The sequence below is a fragment of the Diabrotica undecimpunctata genome, chromosome 7, assembly GCF_040954645.1.
Source record: "Diabrotica undecimpunctata isolate CICGRU chromosome 7, icDiaUnde3, whole genome shotgun sequence".
NCBI lineage: Eukaryota > Metazoa > Arthropoda > Insecta > Coleoptera > Chrysomelidae > Diabrotica > Diabrotica undecimpunctata.
The window spans coordinates 69,085,709-69,106,739 of record NC_092809.1 but is presented as its reverse complement, the minus strand read 5'-3'; the positions used below and the strand labels follow the sequence as shown (position 1 = coordinate 69,106,739).

Sequence of the window (21,031 nt, the reverse complement as noted above, 5' to 3'; positions counted from 1 at the left end):
GAAGATACAGGTACATTTTATTCTGTGAATACATGTCTATCCTATAGATAACTATCTATCAGATGGGACAATATTTATCTAATAGTGAAAAGACTGGCCATTTTGTGCAAGAAGTTAATTATGCTAAAAATTTAATTTTTAACTCTTTTCAAAGTTTGTTGCTCCTAAAATATTGGCTGCAAATTTGGTAATCGGTAAAAAATATAATACAAAAATCGAGCTTTCCTAACAAATAAATTGCCAAACTAGAATTATGCTCATATCGATTATATTATATATTATTCGATTTCGTAAGACAACTTTAAGCAAAAGTTCAGCGATTCTCCAAAGTGATTTCTTTGTTACAGTGCAACAGACTAAAATATCATTTTGTTTACGTTCTAGCCTTAAATTATTGGAGTAAGTCATAAAAAATTAAGTGAAATGACTGTACATGGCATGACGGTACATGACTTTTATATGGCAACTTATTGGATCCCTCGTCGAATGGGCAAAATCCCTAGTAAGTTTTAATATAATAATGTACAATAAACAGTGTTTTCAATGATGATATGTTTTTTAACAGTTAACCTATTGCAATAACTAAGGAAGCAATTTTCTACTTGTGTTTAAATATACGAGTATTTCATTATGTAGTATAGTTTGTCAATTTCAGAGAATAGATTTCTAAGCTTAACGGCTTCATATAAAGCTGTTTCATTCCATGTAGCTATTCTATACGGTGTTTTCATTTTTATTTTATGCCTGGTGATGTTTTGTTTACAGCGATTTCGCTGATTAGTAACCAGGGAAGACCCGTGATTCAATTATGTATTTCTTTCGTTGTCGGATCTTGGTTCTGCAGTATAGGTAATCAAATAATTGAATTCCTGGAATAACCAACGATCCTTTTTGGTTGATCTTAGGCTTTCTTCTTTCATAAATTTTCTCATCATTTTGTGCTATCTGAATGTGTGAATCATAATCTTTAGGGAAAGAATAACAATTTCTTTAAAAAATGCATTGCAGACTCTGCAAATTTATAGAAAAACGGCTGCACATTATCCACAATATAGTGCAATTGTTCAACTGATAATTGGTTTTTTAGATGCTCAGATCTGTTAAATATCGAGTATAAACGAAAGTTATTTTAGAAAGCAGTGTGGAAAGTTTAAAAATACCTAACAGCTCTCTTCAAGTCTACAATCTACTTTTGTATTAGGGAACATTTTTGGATTTCCTAATTCAAAGATCACGATTATAATTTCAGCCATCTCTGTTTTCTAATAGATATAACCGGAATTCAGATAAATTGTGGAGTACTACGTTCTTTATCGTTTTAATAGTATTTGTAATTATAGTTGTAGTATACCTACTAATCAGACACTCATCATTTTGCAATTGAAACCAGATATACTATAAAATGTATTATACAATAATTAATGTTTGTTACATCAAAATTTAAATTAACACACAATTGTGGACAATATGTATTCCACATACAATATTCTAGCAATATTGCTCTAAACTTCAAAATCGTTAGTAACATCCCTCAAAATGTAATACATTGCAGACGGATTATCAGCAGGCACCTAAAACAATATTAATATATAAATGTTACAAAGTTATATTGCTACTGTTAATATGTCGATTATTAAAAGTGTATGGCTACTATACATTTTTACTAATACATTACTGTAAGTAATAATTGTAATTAAAGCTGCAAGTTTGATTTGAAATTATCTAACCACTTTATTAATTTTAGTATGACAAGCGATATGTATTTCAACGCTTGTATTAAATAAAACATTATGATATAAATAGGAAACTGAATTACTGCTCAAAAAATTTTTATAAAACAAGTTCTGTAATCTACGCAACCTTAATAGATGTAGTAAACTTGTAACATTTTTTTTATAATTAGATTAATTATTATATACTATTTTAAGATTGATTTTAAAAACCTTTTGCAATTACCGCAGCTACGCCAATGGTCGTACCCAAAAATTTTTCTTTTGCACCTCGCTGAACCGAATGAGAGGTGCCGATACAGTCTTTTATAGTACAGTAACGGTACAGTAACAGTACTTCAGATTTTGTATCTTTATAGACCTAATTCTTCGATGCCTTTCAGTTTTTCATTTCCTAAAAGAAGTACCGAAACATGCTACTTGATGGCTGCTTTGTTAGAAATTTGAGAGCAATCGTCACTTTTAGGGAACAAACAACATTTAGACCCCTTTAGTTTAAAGAGGTTTTGCTTCCTTTTTTAAAAAATACCGTTATGTTTATATGTTTCCGCTGAAAATTAAAATAAGTTGGTTCTTTTTAAGAGGGTGTTCTTTAAGTGGGGGTGATTCTGTTCTAGGATATAGTTTGTTCAAATTGAGAAAAAGAGGATCGCTTTTCGTTGGGTTGAAATTAGACTGACTTCTGGTTGCGTCGTCTAAGAGTTTGGACGTATTTACTTTTCTGGGAATTTATTCGTTAGTAAAAAAAATTAATTAAAATCCTTTGTAAAAGGTATATATTTAAAAACCCAAACGGGCTGTGTTAGACAAAACGTTTTCAGAATCCATCATTCCATCATCAGTGTCCTAGAAAATATGTAACCACTTAATTAAAAGAACAAGAAGTTTAAATTTTGACCAAGGTTAAAGTAAAGTGTGGTTAATACTTACTAGGAGTACATGAATATAGCCACTAAATATATGGGTAAAAACCCGTTAACAAATAATTAGTTACATTAGTTTGACAGTATTTCTTATAAATTAATAGGATGTTAAAGTTACCGTTGGATTAGGTAACATGGCGACATATGACTCCACATTGAAGTTTCTAGTCCTGAGACGGTGTGTCTACGAGGACTTTATGGAAGCAACTGATTAAAATGACAATGTTGACAAGTTGGGACGGAAGTCGTAACAGAGCAGTCAATATAACTGGATGGGTCTACTTAAGACAAAAGCCAACGTTATTTAAAATTGTTAAAGTAAAATAAATTAATATAACAGTATCAACCATCAATGTTGTTGTTTTAAATTATGTATATGAGATGAAATGTGGAGAGAAGATTATGTGGTTATAATTAGGCAACCAACTATACATGTGTGTAGTAATGTTGTGAAATAGAGATTTTAATATAAGGACCTTTATGTTTCTTCAACATTTGGTACCTGGAAAATAGAAACTAGACACATGTGGAAAGTTGAGTTCTTGAAATTTTGTTGTTATTGGTGGAATATGATTGAATATATTTAAAATATGAAAGTGTTCTTGCCCTAAATAAAATAAAACTTTTGTAGTATAATGGCCATGTAATATTTAACTTATAACTCGATTGTAGAAGGCCCTGTATGTCAAAAAACAACATTTGGTACCTGGTAAATGTAAAACTTTTTAAGTTATAAGTTCATGAACTTAAATATCTGATAGGATGTAAACGGACTAAGTGGTGTGGAAGTTTTATTGTATTACTATTATATGAAATGAACAAAATTTGATGGTTGGGACGTGGTTTTGTAGTATGTTAATAGTATAGTACTCAACTTATAACTTAAGAAAGGCCCTATCTGTCATAAAGCAACACAAGGTACATGGGAAATATAAAAGGATAAGTTATAAGTTGAATGAGTTACAGGTGTCTAATGACCTTAATTGATTTCGAAAAGGCCTTTGACAAAGTACAACATGAACCACTAAGACAAATTCCAATAAAGAAAAATATAGACAGCCGAGATATTCGAATTATATGCAACCTATATTGGAATCAAACAGCAAATGTGAAGGTTGAGGGTAGGCTAACAGAAGAAATTCAAATCCATCGAGGAGTCCGGCAGGGATGCATCTTGTCGCCAATTTTATTTAATCTGTATAGTGAAGCTATTTGTGAACAAGCACTCGAGGAAGAAGATCTTGGTCTGATAATAAATGGTGAGACGATCAACAATATAAGGTATGCTGACGATACGGTTCTCCTGATGGGAACGCTAGTAGAACTACAATATCTCGTTCAAAGTCTCAATATATACTGTAACAGTTACGGCTTGAAAATTAATTTGAAAAAAACTAAATTTATGGTAATCACGAAATCAAAGAACATCAGAGCTAATCATGTAATAGACAATACAACGATTGAGCGTGTGTCCTGTTATAAATATCTAGGTGCTTGGATCACAGACGATACTGATCAAACAAAGAGATTAGATGTAGAATAGAAATCGCTAGATCAGTCTTTAATAGAATGCGCAAACTCTTTTGCAATCATGATATCAATATAAAGTTACGAATACGAATGCTGCGGTGTTATGTCTTTTCTACCCTGTTGTATGGAGTAGAGGCTTGGACACTAAAACAGTTGACCACAAAAAACATCGAAGCTTTCGAGATGTGGTGCTATAGGCGCATTCTCAGAATATCATGGATGGACCGCGTCACTAACACGCAAGTACTCCAAACTTTAGACAAAAGATGCGAAATTCTAAATGAGATAAAAACTAGAAAGATGGAATACTTGGGGCACATTGTGAGAGGTGAAAAGTACGAACTTTTAAGAAATATCATGCAGGGCAAAATTAAGGGCAAAAGAAGTGTGGGAAGAAGAAAAATATCGTGGCTTCGTAATCTACGTGAATGGTTCGGGTGCAGTTCGATTGAACTTTTTAGGCGCGCTGCTAACAAAGTCGCAGTGGCCATGATGATTTCCAATCTCCGCTAGGAGTGGCACGAGAAGAAGAACAAGAATGACCTTAATTGTGAAAATGGAATTGTTATTGGTTGGCTCTGTTGAAATTAAGTCTTCTTCTTTCAGTGCCTATTCGTTCCGAATATTGGCAATCATTCTGGCTATAATTGTTTTATTGACTGATGCTTTAAATAGATTCGTTGTTGTGGAGAACCATTTCCTCAGGTTCTTCAACCATGATATTCTCCTTCTCCCAATTCCTCGCTTTCCGAATACTTTACCCTGTAGGATTACCTTCAGTAATCTGTATTTAGTGCTGTTTCTCATTATATGTCCGAGATATTCCAACTTTCTCCTTTTAATGGTATACATCACCTCTCTTTCTTTGCCCACTCTTCGTAATACGGTCTCGTTGGTTATCTTGTCTGTCCATGATATCCTTAGAATTCGCCTGTATAGCCACATCTCGAAGGCTTCAAGTTTTTTCTCCATTGCTTCAGTTAGTGTCCAGGATTCAACTCCGTAATACAATATTGAGAAGATATAACATCGTAGGAGCCTTACTTTTATCTCCAGATTAAGATTGTGGCTTTTAAAGAGTTTGGCCATGTTATTGAATGCACTCCTAGCCTTCTCTATTCTACATTTTATTTCCTGTGAGTGATCCCATTGTTCATTTACTGTTGTTCCAAGATAGTTATACTGTTTTACTCGGTCCACTGGTGTATTATTGATAAGTAGTTAAGCGTCTCTAACTTTATTTTTGCTGATGATCATAAATTTAGTTTTTGTTATATTTACTTGAAGTGCAAATCTTTCACTTACTTCATTTACTTTGTTTATCAGTTGCTGTAAACTGTTCAAACTGTCTGCAAAAATAACGGTGTCGTCTGCATAACGGATGTTGTTTAGGGGTTCTCCATTTAGAAGTATTCCATGTTCGCATTTTTCCAAGGCTTCACTAAATATTTCCTCTGAATATAGATTAAATAATATAGGTGAAAGTATACAACCTTGTCTAACGCCTCGTAGAATCTGGATCATTTCCGTTGGTTCACCTCCAAAATTCGTTCTTATTGTGGCTGATTGGTTCCAGTATAAATTTTGTATTATACGCCGATCTTTATCATCCATTTGGGCTTTTGTTAGAATATCCATCATTTTTTGGTGTTGAACTGTATCAAATGCTTTTTGGTAGTCCACAAAGTAGGTGTAAATATCGCAAGTCATATCTCTGCATCTTTGAAATAATACTTGTAGACTAAACAGTGCATCTCTTGTACCTACGCCCTTCATGAATCCAAACTGTGTGTCTTGTATTCTCTCTTCGCATAGCTTGTATATTCTACGATGTATACGATGTATATTCTACGATGTATATTATGAAAATGTGAAAAGTGTATGAAATTAAGTAAAACGAAAAATTATGGTGTCAACTTTACTGATGATTAAGTTGTGGGATTTGTTTTTAATTCTTAATGGATGTGAGGGTCTTAAGGTGTTCGTTGAACTATTATATAAAATAAACAAAATTTAATGGTTGGGGCATGGTTTTGTAGTATGTTAAACATATAGTACTCAACTTATAACTTGAGAAAGGACCTATCTGTCATAAAGCAACACTAGGTACATGAGATATGTAAAAGGATAAGTTATAAGTTGAATGATTTGCAGGTGTATATAAACCTTAATTGTGAAAATGAAATGGTTTTGGGTGGCTTTGTTAAAATTAAGTAAAAAAGAAGAAAATTATGGTGTTTTTTGAAAAATGTGAGATACGGAAAGACTACAGAAGGTTGAGATCCCCAGAGAACCGCAGACAAACCCTAAGGGGGTTGTGTGGAAGAATAAAATGAGAACTGAGAGATTTGTTTGAAAGGCATGACGAATAGTCTAAGAGTTAGAGGTGCCGACAAGAAGCATGGACTACATTAGGTATAGGGGGTCGGACTTGAGGTTTGGGTTGAATAGAAAGAAGCAGGGACAGATTGAGAGTGTGATGTGTTGAAAGAAAAGTTTTAGAGTGGACTTAAAAAGATGAGTATTAGGCGAACGAATAGTGATAATTGTAGATTTTTATTGTAAAAGTGAATTAGGGATGAAGGTTCTAAGAATAGTTGATACATGACGATTGACGCAATTTGGGCTTTTTTGTTTTTCTTTACGAATTTCAAGGTCTTCGTATAAGTCTAATAAGGTTACATATTTTCTAGGACACTGATGATGGAATGATGGATTCCGAAAACGTTTTGTCTAACACAGCCCGTTTGGGTTTTTAAATATATACCTTTTACAAAGGATTTTGATTAATTTTTTAATATAATTATGGTATACAGCCAACTACAGGAACGTAGATTCCTTGTGGATTTTATTTATTAGTGTAATACACTTCTATTGTATCTCAGTTAATTTGGTCTAACACCCGAATAGATTAAATATACATTATAAATTAACTTCAGCGTTTAATACTAAAGTTGAGTACAGTTTGAATTCAGTGCGATTTAAGAGGCAACATCATCTAGGGTTACTGTAAGTCGTCTTACTATTCATATAAGCTTTAATTATCTCCAAAGTAGAGTAATCTACGGGATATTTTCGACAACACTTTCCTGATGGGTGGTTAAAGCTAACTACCGATACCATTAATTCCTCTAAGGAACAACGATTTCATCAATTGCACTTTTCAGAACTGTCATTAACTTTCATATCTTTGTATTACCAAATATAAATTACAAACATTCATTATTTAAATAAAAGCTTTGAGAGTAGCTTCTTGTGAACCAATATGATTTTTTTTTAAACATACAATTCTCCTTAATGTTATATTTCTTGTTTTTGGAATTCACCTACCTGGTGATTCGGTCATTGAATATATTTTGTTTTGTTTACCTACTGAATTTTATTTATCTACTCCTAATAAGTTTTCTGATAATAGTGTATCTCTAAATATTTGCTTATAAAATTATTTAACTATCACGATATCTTCGACCAGGAGAAAGATCAGGCTGTATATGTTTGTAGGTAAGTAGGTGGATGAATTCCACCGAACATATTATTTATTATTTGTTTATGTAGTGTGTTGACCACCTTTATTTAATAATTAACTGTTACTTTTATGTATTAATATACTTTCTTGTATTCGGTCCCAGAACCTAATTATTTCCCCTTATCTCTTTTAGTTTGTAAGGTTTCTTAATTTTCCCCTTGTAACCCCAAAAAGTTAAGTGGCATCCTTTTTCTTATCTTATCTTATCTTTGGTAATTTTACCTATCTCTCTTACTATCTATTTCTCTGTGTTTTCTTATCCATCTTATCTGGTCTAATCTTTAATATTTCTTCTGTTGGATCCATTCCTGGTTCCAAAACCTAGTTTCGAACCCCTGACTCGCTCTCCACCAACCATCTAGCTGCCGTTCACAGTATCTCCATTGGTGACCTTTCTAGCACCATCCAAAAAAGATTTACGAGGTGACAACCTATTCATCAAAAGCTAGGGATATTGTTAGAAAATATATTTAAAAAAATAAATTTGTTTATAAGAAGAAATTCTTTATTTCGACTTCTTTTCAAACAGTTTAAATAAAATCCTTAAATTAATATTTACTGACTTCTGAGCAACAAACCAAGCTTTATTTAAATTCAAGCAGCACTTTTTCAATAGTTTCATGTCAAATGGTATGAATTTCAGTACGAAGTTTTTACTTCAGCTTGTCGATATTATTGAATCGAGTGAAATATACTTTTGATTTAATATATACCCACAAAATGAAATCCAATGGAGTAAGGTCTGGCGAAGAAGCTGGTCATTCTATTACAAAGCCCCTAATCCCAATCGATTGATTTGGAAATATTTTGTTTAAACTGTTACGAATATTCGCAATATAATAGGAAGTAGGTCTATCTTGTTATTAATGCAATAAAGCTTCATTTGAAATGATCGATTTTTTATCATTTCGTAATACCGCGATTAATTCTGGTACTGTTGGCTGTATCAACAAGTCTTAATATTTTGCACCACTCAGATTTTCGTCTCCGAAAATTAAGCCGATAATTATTATGCCAATGATTCCTGCCCATAAATTAACGTTTTACGAGGTGTGAGCTTTGGTAATCCAGCGAAATTTGTTCGTGTTCAGAATCGACAGTTTTGTTTATTTACTGTGCAGTTTAGATTAAAAGAGTTTACATCTGAAAAAATAACATTGTTAGCAAAAAACGGCTTCCTATAACATTATTTCTTTACCAAATACTAATCTTTTATCTTCTAATTTTGTACACTTTATTGAACTTTGGGTGATCTTATGACTAGAGAGTAAAGTCCTTGAGCATCTTGTGCAACTATTGGCATGTTTAGTTGAACATTTTTTGTGACACTCTTCGTCGCTAAACGATTTATAATATTTTCAAATTAACTTCATGTTTATGATATGAATGTCTAATTTGGTAGCTGTTTCTGCTGGAGGATATTTATTATTAAATATATGGCATATACGTCAAAACTAAACATATTCGACCTGAAACTCTTAAACATGTGGTGGGTGAATTTAAGCAAAGTTTGATTTATTGCAAAGAAGTGTTGAGTTCTCAATTTAACTACCTTATTTTAACCGTTTTTTTTTTATTTAAATAACCAATACTTTTATTTCTGCTGTTAAAAATTAAACATAGTTTCTTGAACTGTCTAATTTTTCTAATTTGAACACCTTATTTTTTTAAAAAACTACTAATTTTCTAACTAAACAATTAAATAAATTGTTTTCTATTCTTTATCTTCGTCACCAAAGTAATTGGCACCTCTGTGCTTAAACCACTAAAAGTGGGAAGATTTTGGAGACATTAGTTGGAATTTTCGGTTTGAATTAGAATCAGCTCGAACAGCTGACAAGACAGAGATATGGAAATAACACTTAAATCGTTCTATTGATTTTGATTCAGACGTAAAAAGTTTAATTTGTGCTCCAATGCCAACAAAGCTTTTATTTCATATATAATAACATATCCATAAATATATTAATAAAATATTAGGAGTTAAAAGAAATAAAGAATAAAATACTTTCTATGTTCTGTTGAAGTAAGATCACACCTGGTATATATTGTATTTGATTTATTTTTATTTATATAGACTACAAAGTGAGTGCAATACAATAAAACTTCCTGTATTTATTTTTTTATAGCTGTAAGGAGACATAATAAGGTCGAAATACGTATATGCGAATGACAGGAGCCCTGCATTGAAATTAAATCTTAAACGTATCTATATTGTAATGTTCTATATTTAATTATTTTCATAATAATTTATTCTTTTATGACGAAAGAGATTTATTTTCAATCCAGAATTTTTGCATAAGTTACTCTGAGGAGACCTGATTCAGGAGAAGATATTTCAATGCAGGATCCCTGTATTGAAATTAAATCTCAAACGTCTTTTTAATTATATATATATATATATATATATATATATATATATATATATATACTTTAAAATACAATTTCTTACCATATGACCAGCTCGATCTACCCAATAAAAGCCAAAATTGCCAGCTTTTTTAACATATCCTTCGTAAAACCCACCCACACTGAATCCTGTTCTAGGTGCGTTTTCCCACTTTTGTTTACCTTTAAAGTTAATATCCTTAACCCACTTCATAGTCCCTAAAAATTACGATAGTTAAATCAATAGAAATAAGGTTGAATGATCTGATTGAAGGTCTTTGATCAAATGAAAGGCAGATATAGAGCCCAGTTTATTAATTAAATCTTGCCTAAGTACTTTCGCTTCCTAAAGCATCTTCAGGGGCGTCTGAAATAAGCCAAGAAACGTTTTTTAACTGAAGAAAATTAATAAACTTCGATAAAAAACTCAAAGTTGATGGTGGATAAAATTTTTTATGTGATTAACGTTTTAGACTTACTTCGTCAATTTTGGCCTATCCAACAATCATAGAATGTCATAAACATAAAATTGTACATTACACTACACTACACAAGGACAAACACTTTAAAATTTTTAAAATAGGCGAAGCTACATTATGGTTGGCATCAGGAGAGAGAATGGCTCGTGGTCTTTACGAAAATGTTAAGGCAACATGTGACATATGACAGCTTGGACAGGCAGTCACAATCACGGATATGTGATCTGCACATTTTAAAATTCTATGAAATTAAGCATTGATCAAAGGTCCAACTGACACAACTATAGGAAATCAACTAATGAAATATGAAATATAAAACATTTTAAGTAGATTCCATAATTCAGATCTTACACTCAAACCTGTCTATAATAATTAGGGTATTAGTTTGAGGGCAACTGAAGTGGACATAAAGTGTGAATGCAACAAATAGACTAAACAATCTGTTAGACAGTGGGTGGTTCACTACAATAAAAGGGTCTACCAAGAACTATCAATACTGTAGAAAAGAAAACATCCAACTATGAAATTAAAATACTAAAAATTAAAAATCAAAATTGAAAGCATAGTGTATAAATGGGGTATAATCCAAGTAGTTCAGTTAAACCCGCAGTCAATGGGAGAACTATAAATTTAATTTGTCAAAGCATTACTCAAGACCAACTGACCAACAGTGGGAGATGTTGAAATATACAACTGTGGAGATGGTATATCTAAATTATGCAGAGGTATGAAGAGTCTAATTAACGCCAACTATAGATCAATTGAACCTGAACTTTTAAACCTAAATTCTCCATTACAAATTCTTTATATTTCATAGAACGTTTAAATAACATTAAAAGAGAAAAAAGTTTTTATTTAGTTTCTTTTGATGTTTAAAATTTGTTTACTTCTGTACCAAGAGATGAACACAATTCGAAACACAAGTCTAAACACAATTCAGTCTATCACTAATTTTAAACCTAAGTTCTCCATTACAAATTCTTTAGATCTCATAGAACGTTTAAATAACATTAAAATAGAAGAGAGTTTTTATTTAGTTTCTTTTGATATTTCCAATTTGTTTACTTCTGTATCAAGAGATGAACAGGTTTAGCAATGGGATCTCCAATATCACCTTTTCTATCTAATATTTAGTTAGACAGCTTAGAACAGAAATTTGTTAACAACAACAAAATAGTTTTTTAGTCAAGATATGTTGATGATTGTATAGCTCTCATGCAGGGAACCCAAGATAATGCTGTACAGATTCTGGACGATCTTAATAACCTCTATCCTAACATCTCTTTTACACTGGAACCAGAATCTGACAACAAGTTGAACTTCTTGGATATGAGTTGAACTTCTATATCTCGTAATAAAGATTCTTTAGAGTACAATATTTACAGAAAACCTACCCAAACAGATCATGTTATACATAAAACATCTAATCATCCAACCCAAAATAAAATGGCTGCTTTCAACAGTTACATTCATAGGTTACTCAAATTTCCACTTTCTAATGATAACTTCAATTTAGAACTTAATATTCTCAAGCAAATTGCTTTCAATAATGCTTATGATCCCAACATTATCCATAAGCTTCTAAATAGAGCGAAACTCAAAATTGCAGAAAAGCTTGCATATTTATCACAATGTTTTCTTTAATCTAATGCTTTAAATAACATCAGATATTTCTTCTTTACTTATATTAGCAACATTTCCAATAAAATATCTAAACTTTTTACTTCTACAATTGAAAACATCAAAATTTCCTTCAAGTCACACAACACTTTAGGTTCCTTTTTAATCAACACCAAATATAGGATGAACACACTTGACAAAAGTGGTATTTATAAATTAAAATGTGATTATTGTGAAGCCTCTTATGTAGGTAGAACTATTAGAAAGTTATCTACTAGAATTTCAGAACATTTGAAAAAACCAAACTCTTTAAGTTTTGGTCAACACTTATTATCCAGTAAACACAATTTTAACGTCAATACTGGTTCAATTAGTAGAAAGAAAAACTACTTGGAGTTGGATTGATTGGAAGATTTGAAGATTACAAAGAAAACAAATAGAAACTCTCACTGTCTTAATACTCAAATTTTAAATTGTACTAAATTTAAACATATTTTCAAAAACTTTATTGCAGCTTCACCTCGTAGGTGACCAAGTTCGGCTATTTAGACTTTCTGCAATAAGTATACCCATAACGAATTTATCAATTTCATACTTTGATCAACATTACTATTTTATTCTTCAATAATTTACAAAACTAGCTTGCTCAGGTTCAATTGATCTATAGTTGGCGTTAATTACACTCTTCATCATCATCAGCCATTTTAAGTCCACTGCTGGACATAGGCCTCCCGTAAATAACTCCAATGCATTCTATCTTAAGCACCCTGAACCCAGTTGTGCTGAATGTGCTTGATGTCATCTGACCACCTTGTTGGAGGATGTCCTCGATTACGATAAGCATCGTGTCTAGGTTTCCATTCCAGAATTTTCTTCGTCCACCTTCCATCTTTTAATCTGACAACATGTCCCGCCCAGTTCATTAAAATGAAACTGGGCGGGGCACACTCTCCATACCTCTGCGTAATTTAGATATACCATCTCCACAGTTGTATATTTCAACATCTCCCACTGTTGGTCAGTTGGTCTCGAGTAATGCTTTGACATAGATTTCTTCTTTTCTACAATATTGATAGTGCTTGATAGACCCTTTTATTGTAGTCAACCACCCACTGTCTAGTAGATTGTTTAGTCTATTTCTTGCATTCATACTTTACGTCCACTTCAGTTGCCCTCAAACTAACACCCCAATTATTATAGATAGGAGTGTGAGATCTGGTTTATGCAATCTACTGAAAATATTCTTTATAATTTCATATTTGATCACTTGATTTCCTATAGTAGTGTCAGTTGGACCTTTGGTCAATGCTCAGTTTAATAGAATTTTGAAATGTGCAGATCACATATCCATGATTGTGACTGCCCCCCAAGCTGTCATATGTACCAACCATAATGTAGCTTCGCCTAATTTAAAAATTTTAAACTGTTTTTCCTTGTGTAGTGTAGTGTAATGTACAATTTTATGTTTATGATAATCTGTGATTGTTGGATAGGCCAAAATTGTCGAAGTAAGTCTAAAACGTTAATCACATAAAAACATTTATCAACCATTAACTTTTCACTTCATTCAACTAATTTTCTTCATTTAAAAAACGTTTCTTAGCTTATTTCAGATGCCCCTAAAGATGCTCTAGGAAGCGAAAGTACTTGGGCAAGATTCAGTTAATAAGCTGTGCTCTATATATCTGCCTTTCATTTGATCAAAGTTAAATAAATAGTCTAAAAATAATTTTTTTTTATTAATCCCACCTTTATTACAATCTATCTATACATCCTCAACCTAATGCTTCAGGTAGATAAGAAACAATAAATAATAGGACTGACAATTAAAGTATTATGTCAACCAGGAAGGCATCCAGTGATGCACCAATTTTTTAAACTCATTCTTCAATATTGACTATGTTTGACACCTACTTATACATAATAGATATACAATTAGTATAATAATCAACACTAACGGAACTTTTTGTTTTAACCTTCGAACTGTATGCTTTATATTCATTAAACTTTTTGTCAATACATTCGGATGTTTCTATGTGTGTTTTTTCCACAGCTTTTATTATCATCTTTGACGTATGTTGGTACGACGTCTTGACGAGTGACTCCATAAAGCCTACTTATGCAAGACTCCAGATTACTGTAATGCATTAGTTAGTGATCAGTGTAGTAGTGTCTGATGGCTCCGGAGACTGAGACCTCGGAAGCGCTGAATAAGACATCAAAGAGTATGTCGAAAGCTCGGCGCAATGATAAAAAGCACCAAAACACGATATGTTTTAAATCACTTTTTACAATAAAAATTCCAAAATTATTGCACCCTATTAGTTTAAGCAGCATTTTGTTTAATTATTGTTCGAAATTTCATAAAAATCATACAAATTTAAAACAAATTTAATTGAATAAAAATTAAAAACAAATTGCCATAAAGTTATAAATTTTTAATTTCGCTCTACTGAAAACTTGTGCTATTTGGCATATTCAGTTTTGGCAAATAGCCACAAAATGCAAATTATATAACTTACCTAATATATCTACAATTAAATCCAACTGACCATTATAGACTGCGACTTTGATGTCTGTTGTATTTAAAACTTCTTCTACGATATGAGTTACAGATTTCATAAAGTCGTTTGTAAGTGCAATCATAACTTTCCCATCTTCGGACCAATCTCTTGTGAGATTTAATGCAGGTTTAACCTCATTATTCATTAGATCGTCTAATTCATCTCCTGGTGGTAAGAAAGGTATAAATTATTAATTGCAAAGATTTGCTTAACATAAAATGGTAAAAAATGTGGCAAATTAAGGTAAACCTGTATATTTTATACATTATCAAACAGAAAGAATATACTTACTCAGTTTTTTTTCTCTTGTTACTTGAGAGTCTTCCTGTTTTGTCAGTATATTGTATATATCAACACTAAACGACTGAATATCTACTTCCTCTATAATAGGACCCCAAAGGTTCCGAGCTATGGTCCACTCTTCTCGGTTCACAGCATCCTGAAGTTGTTTAGCTACCGCCATTACTTTGTCATGCCCTTCCTGATCAATTACTCCCTAGATCAAAAAAATATTTTATGCATTTTAAAAATGAGAGATGTGAGAGTATGAGATTTTAGGGTCAAAACAGACCTTTTCAAATATCTTGGTAGATGATATAGCTATTGTACCGCTGAAAGATACAATTATAAGAAACAAATATTGGTCTGTAGCTCAAGTGACTTACTTAAGATGACTTCAGTGAGTTATGAGTAGGAGCTGCATGCTTATGTTATTGTTAAGACGATTTACCTTCTTAAATGTGCTTTATAGACTTTGAGAAAGCAGTCGATAGAGTGAGACTCGAAAAACATAAAAATTATACCAAATTTCTGCTATTAACAGCAAGCAAATTTTAAAATTAGGCCTGCGTAGTTCTAAATCAAATAAAATTCTCCATGAGGTTGGACAGGGGTGTATCTTAACGCCACTGCTTTTGCTTCGAGCTCAAAGAGGCATTTACCAGGGTTAATATCGGAATCATTCTTCTTAGGGTGCCTGTCCGTTGGCGTTGGTGATCATTCTTGCTATGGTTACTTTATTGGTTGCTATACGGAATAGCTGTGTTATGGTTTTTCTATACATTTCTGTCAAGTTAGCAAGCCAGGATATTCTTTTTCGTCCTAAGACCCTTTTTTCTTTAATTTCATCATGCAAAATGAATTGAAGTAGCTCATACATGCCTTGATTTTTCATTATATGTCCCAAGTTCTGCAGCTTACTGCCCTTCACGATGTTGATCAAATTCACGGTTGTGTTTATCCTGTGTAGTACTTCTTCATTGGTGTCTTTGTGGATCCATGGTATCTTCAGGATCGCAATCATAGTCAATGAAATTTGGATAAGTGATCTGAGATATGCGGCTAATACTGTGGTGCTTGTGAGTTCTGCGAAAGCACTAGAGTTATTAATTTACAATTCTACCCGAGAATGCGGAAAATACGGTTTAAAACTTTACTTCAAAAACTAAATATATGGTAGTCAGCAAACTTTTGGTAGACTATTTTATAAATACATTACCTATCTCGGTTCAAACATCACTTTACCAGGTAATGATTTGTAACTTTATTAACCCAGTAATTTTTTTAAATTAACCTATACACCAACATCTCTAAATAGTCTAGTTTTTTGTTGCCTCTTTACTGGGATCCAAGTCTCTTGTTCAGAGAAGATCGCAAGGTCGATTGATGTAAATGAAGTGATACAATTACATTTATTTTAAATGTATTAACAAAAAATTAAGTTCAGACTTGCCACATTTAGTAGATATGGAGCATATGTCATAATTGAGTCAACTGGTGATACCCAAGCGTCCCCAAGACCAATACCTTTTAAAGTCGACGGTAATTCACCTCTTTCTTGTGCCTAAAATAATATAGATATATAAAAATGTATTTTAAAGCACTTGCCTTGACGTACCTTATATATAAATAAAGCGATCTCTGCTGTCATTTTTCCTCCATAAGATTCAGAGAATATGTACAAAGGTACATCCTTAAATTCGGGCAATTGATCGTAAAAGCCTTTTAAAAGTGCCACAAAATCGATAGCAATTTCTGTATTGTTTTTGGGGTAATCACCATTTTCTACGTAGCTAAATCCTAAAAAAACAACAATAAAAATTCATTCAAAAAAAGTTATCAAGATTAAATATATTCAACCCAAAAAAGACTTAAATGAAAAAAGATTGTGACATCATGACTAAGAAAATTTGACGAAAAAATAAGAGAGTAGAATAAAAAAGTATGCTTATTTTTATATAATGCAATATTTTATCCTAAATTGAAATAAGAAAAAGTAAAAATGGCGTTTCTGTCTTTAAACATAACTTCCCATGTAAGCCTTTGTTTTATTTTAAAAACTACCTTTAAAATAACCTACAAATTTGTTTTGGTAAAATGACCCAAATTATTTAATAACAGTGACAGTAGTTCTTTTGCAGATGTATACAAAAACATTAGTTAACCACTGCTTTAGTAGAGATAACTATAGCATGGAAAAATATTTCATCAGCTATATTTTACAAGTATTTCGGAAAGGCAAGGTTTTTGGAAACTTTCTAAGAAGAAAACCAAATTTTGCTAATTTGCATCTTACTGCATCTTACTGCATCTTACAAAACTATGCTTCTATTTATTGCAATGTTTTGACCGAAAATTTTAATTTCGGCGTTCAAGAAATTGTTTACGATATAATTGACAATAAAAACCTTAATTAAAACAGCGAGAGTGTTGTGGAAGAATCTGAAACTTGTGCATCAAATATTAAAGTTATGATAATTATTTTAAAAAAGAGAAAAAGTCTGCTTCTTCCCAATGTTTTATCAGTCATGTATTTATTATCTGTGGTCCTTATTTTTCTAATATTTTATGTATTTTTTGGATTCTCTCTCAGTTATTCATGCATTAAAACTACATCGATTTTATTAAAAATACTATTATAAATAAATGTTTTATTTATTTAAACAATTGTAGATACTACTTACCGCATCCTGAAGGATTATCCACAAACATCAAGTTTACCCACTGAACCCACGTAGTAGATCTATTTTTTAAATCTGTAGTAAGTGGTCCGATTTCACCGAAATTACCCATTCCCGTAGAAGATACTCCTGGGCCTCCTTGCAACCATATAATGAGAGGTTTATCTGTCGGCTTGACAACGTCCGCAGTTGTGTAGTATAGCCACCAAAACATATGAGAATCTTTCCTAACCGATACGTATCCCCAGTCTTGATCATTTGGACCAAAACCTCTTTTTCCTGAAAATGTACCAACGGTATGTGATAATTAACGAGGTCAAATATGTAATATTTTTTATTAATAGGATTGCAAAGAGATATCTAATTACTACGACTAATTTGTGAGAATTTCAGTATTAATATATGTATAAAATGATAAGTCTATCAAAAGAAAAAAAATAATAATTGACTATCATTTATTACTAAAATCATTAACACAATCCAAATGAGTATTTAAAGAAGACGATCTAATCCCCTGCTGGGTGCCCAATCACACACCTCTAGGGTGGTCAGCCTCATGGAATCTGGGGTAAGTATTTTGCTAGTTTTAATGCTAGAACTCTCAAATCTCCTAAAAGAATAAATGAGCAGGAACATGAAACAACCAGGATAAAATAGGATTTGCTTGGTCTGCGTAAAAAGAGACTATAGGGAGAACAATAAGTAATATTTAAGTCTGTCATATATTTTGTGCATATGGCGGTGTATCAATATTAGTCCATAAAAGAATCAAACATCTGGTCACAAAACTGCTGCCATTTCAAAGATGGTCTTAAACATCGTTCTTAAACTGTCATAAAGGTACAGTCTCCAAATCATTTAAGTATACGCTCATACTAACCAATTAAAAGATGAAGAAATAAAGCAAATATCTGAATATATTTCTAAGGCAATAACAGAATGAGTTTATTTTAAAAGAGTCATAGAAAATATTAGGAAAATATTATTAAACAATCATGTAACCAGCTATAGTGTACGGCACTGAATGTTAAACAGACAAGAACAGAGTAGAACAGAAATGCATGTGGCCTAATTTTTTTTTTATTTTACGTTTGTCTACAATAATATTATTTATCCTATTAAAGAAATTTAAGATTGCTTGAATTGCTTAATTATGCTAATGGGTTTGATAAGTGTGAGGAAAAAAAAACATGAGGGACCATCAAAACAGGGATTTTGACAAATCACAAAAAAAAACATGCATGGGATAACGAAGACAGTGTACAATAAAGATACAACAGCAATTTTAAAAGAAACATACATGAAAAAATAAAAAGCAGCCCTCATCCTACTAAATGAAGAAAAATGTGTAGGACATATATTAGCAGAATGTAGGAGCCTTTAGTTACCAATACTTAAGAATAAGTCGACAACAAGAACATACCAATAATAGCGAATTAAGAAACTCATGACGTACATCGTCTTCGATCGTAAAAAATAGATATACAACACACAACTCACATAGGTAATACACGAATATTCATACACACACACAAACACTAATTGCACATTTATTAACAATGCAGAACACTTAACATAATCAGAATTTAAAGTTCCATAGAGCAAAAAGCTACCCTCCTATCTTTTTTAGCCAAACCATGGCTGTTGCCTAGAAATCCGTAGCCAGGTGCGTCTACTTGCAAAGTGAAATAACATACATAACCTCGTCAACCCTTTGGGGGTTGTCAATTTTAACAAAATTTTTAAAAATATTTAAATAATTTTTTTTTAAAACGATTTCCGGAGTGGGAAATTGGCAGAGAATTGGGGTTCTAGATACTTGTTTAAATATATTACCTATATAATAATAAGTGCAAGAAAGTTATTTGTCTGCAGTATCTACCACAACTAGAAACTCTAGGGGTGACCTATTAAAGGTGAAAGAAGCTGATTGTATATTTATGTAGAATTGCGGGCACAGGAAGTTTAACCAACATGGTTTAAATTGGTTATATGTAATTCATAATACAAGTATTTTTGGGTCAATATAAATTCTTTTTAAAAAAGAAGAGGAAAATTAAAAAAGTTTTTTCAGTTTTAAGTATTTTCAATTGTTCGCCAAAGGAACAAATTTTGCATTAAACTTTCGAAATATGATCACGATTTGTAGATTACGAAAGCCTAAATCCTTCACCTGCTCCTAAAAAAGCTACCTACAAGTATGTTGAAACATTTACATGGTCTAACATAGGGCTTACTAAAAAACACAGTTCAAATCCAAAACACAATTAGTTTGTTTATAGACGATAGTTGAATCTAGAAATTAAAGTTAAAAATTTAGTTTAATAATCTAAAATTTCTGTTAAAAAGCTACATTCGCTCGAGTCTAAGAAATTTTCAAGAAAACAGAAACATACCTAAGGATATTTGTACCATTAAAGCAAAAATTAAATATCGTAACATCTTCCAGTATTTACGAAACAAGACACTTCTATACAATCAACTAATTCTTTAAATAAACATGTACAAAAATAATCTAACCAATTGAGTTATCTTATTAAGTGTTCTTCTTCAAATGCTCTTAATTCAGAACAATGAGAAATAAAAATTGATTTGTAATCAGCATCTTGATATTTGATCTATCATAAAATTAATCTAGCTTAATATAACCTAGTCTTCTCGTTTTTATGATCGTACTTTTATTCTTGTTCAAACTTCTTTATTTTTCTAATAAAACATTTACTTCTGGAAATAAGTTCTGAAGAGTAGTACAGTCTTAAAATCTAGGACGAATATCATTTAAGTGTTTTCCGTGAAAGTTAAATTTAAATATCATAATAACTTTGTTATCCTAAGAGATGAATATATTTTTCATAGAATTTATTTCGTAGATTGGTCACGATTTTTGGAACACATTATTGTTATGCATTTAAATATGTCTTATAAAATACATAATATTTTCGGCAATAAAATAACGTAAGTATTTGTATGTTAATTGAAAAAATACACATACTTTTCAACAAAAAAAAAAAACAATGAACTATGTAATAATAATTAAGGATGAGCAGAAAGTGTGCAATAGACTCAAGTTTTTTATTTTAATTCGAAACTTCTGGATAATGCAAATAATATACTGCTCTTCTCTTGTCCTCAACATTGTTTTCGATAAGTAATTTCTTACGTGGAACAAACATAGAGTTCAGAACCATAGAAAGTCATCCAAACTGTTAAAATAATTATTAGAAGAAAAAAATAGGTTAAGTTTGGGATATGATGAAATATGGATAAATTTCTTCGACTATCTGCTAAAAAAAGAGGAAATAGATACTAAA

At 31.6% G+C, this 21,031-nt stretch overlaps 1 protein-coding gene across 1 annotated transcript; it reads right to left on the bottom strand.

Annotated features, from left to right (window-relative positions):
* Positions 1 to 1,391: 1,391 nt before the first annotated feature.
* LOC140446811 (retinoid-inducible serine carboxypeptidase-like) lies at positions 1,392 to 20,274 on the bottom strand. The gene is made up of 8 exons (XM_072539402.1): positions 20,117 to 20,274; positions 17,724 to 17,999; positions 16,658 to 16,839; positions 16,489 to 16,603; positions 15,052 to 15,252; positions 14,719 to 14,925; positions 10,162 to 10,316; positions 1,392 to 1,571 (listed from the first exon to the last, which is right to left on the bottom strand). Exons 1-8 carry the CDS (start codon positions 20,160 to 20,162, stop codon positions 1,503 to 1,505), a joined length of 1,251 nt encoding a protein of 416 aa, XP_072395503.1. The 5' UTR covers positions 20,163 to 20,274; the 3' UTR covers positions 1,392 to 1,502.
* Between the last annotated feature and the right edge of the window lie 757 nt (positions 20,275 to 21,031).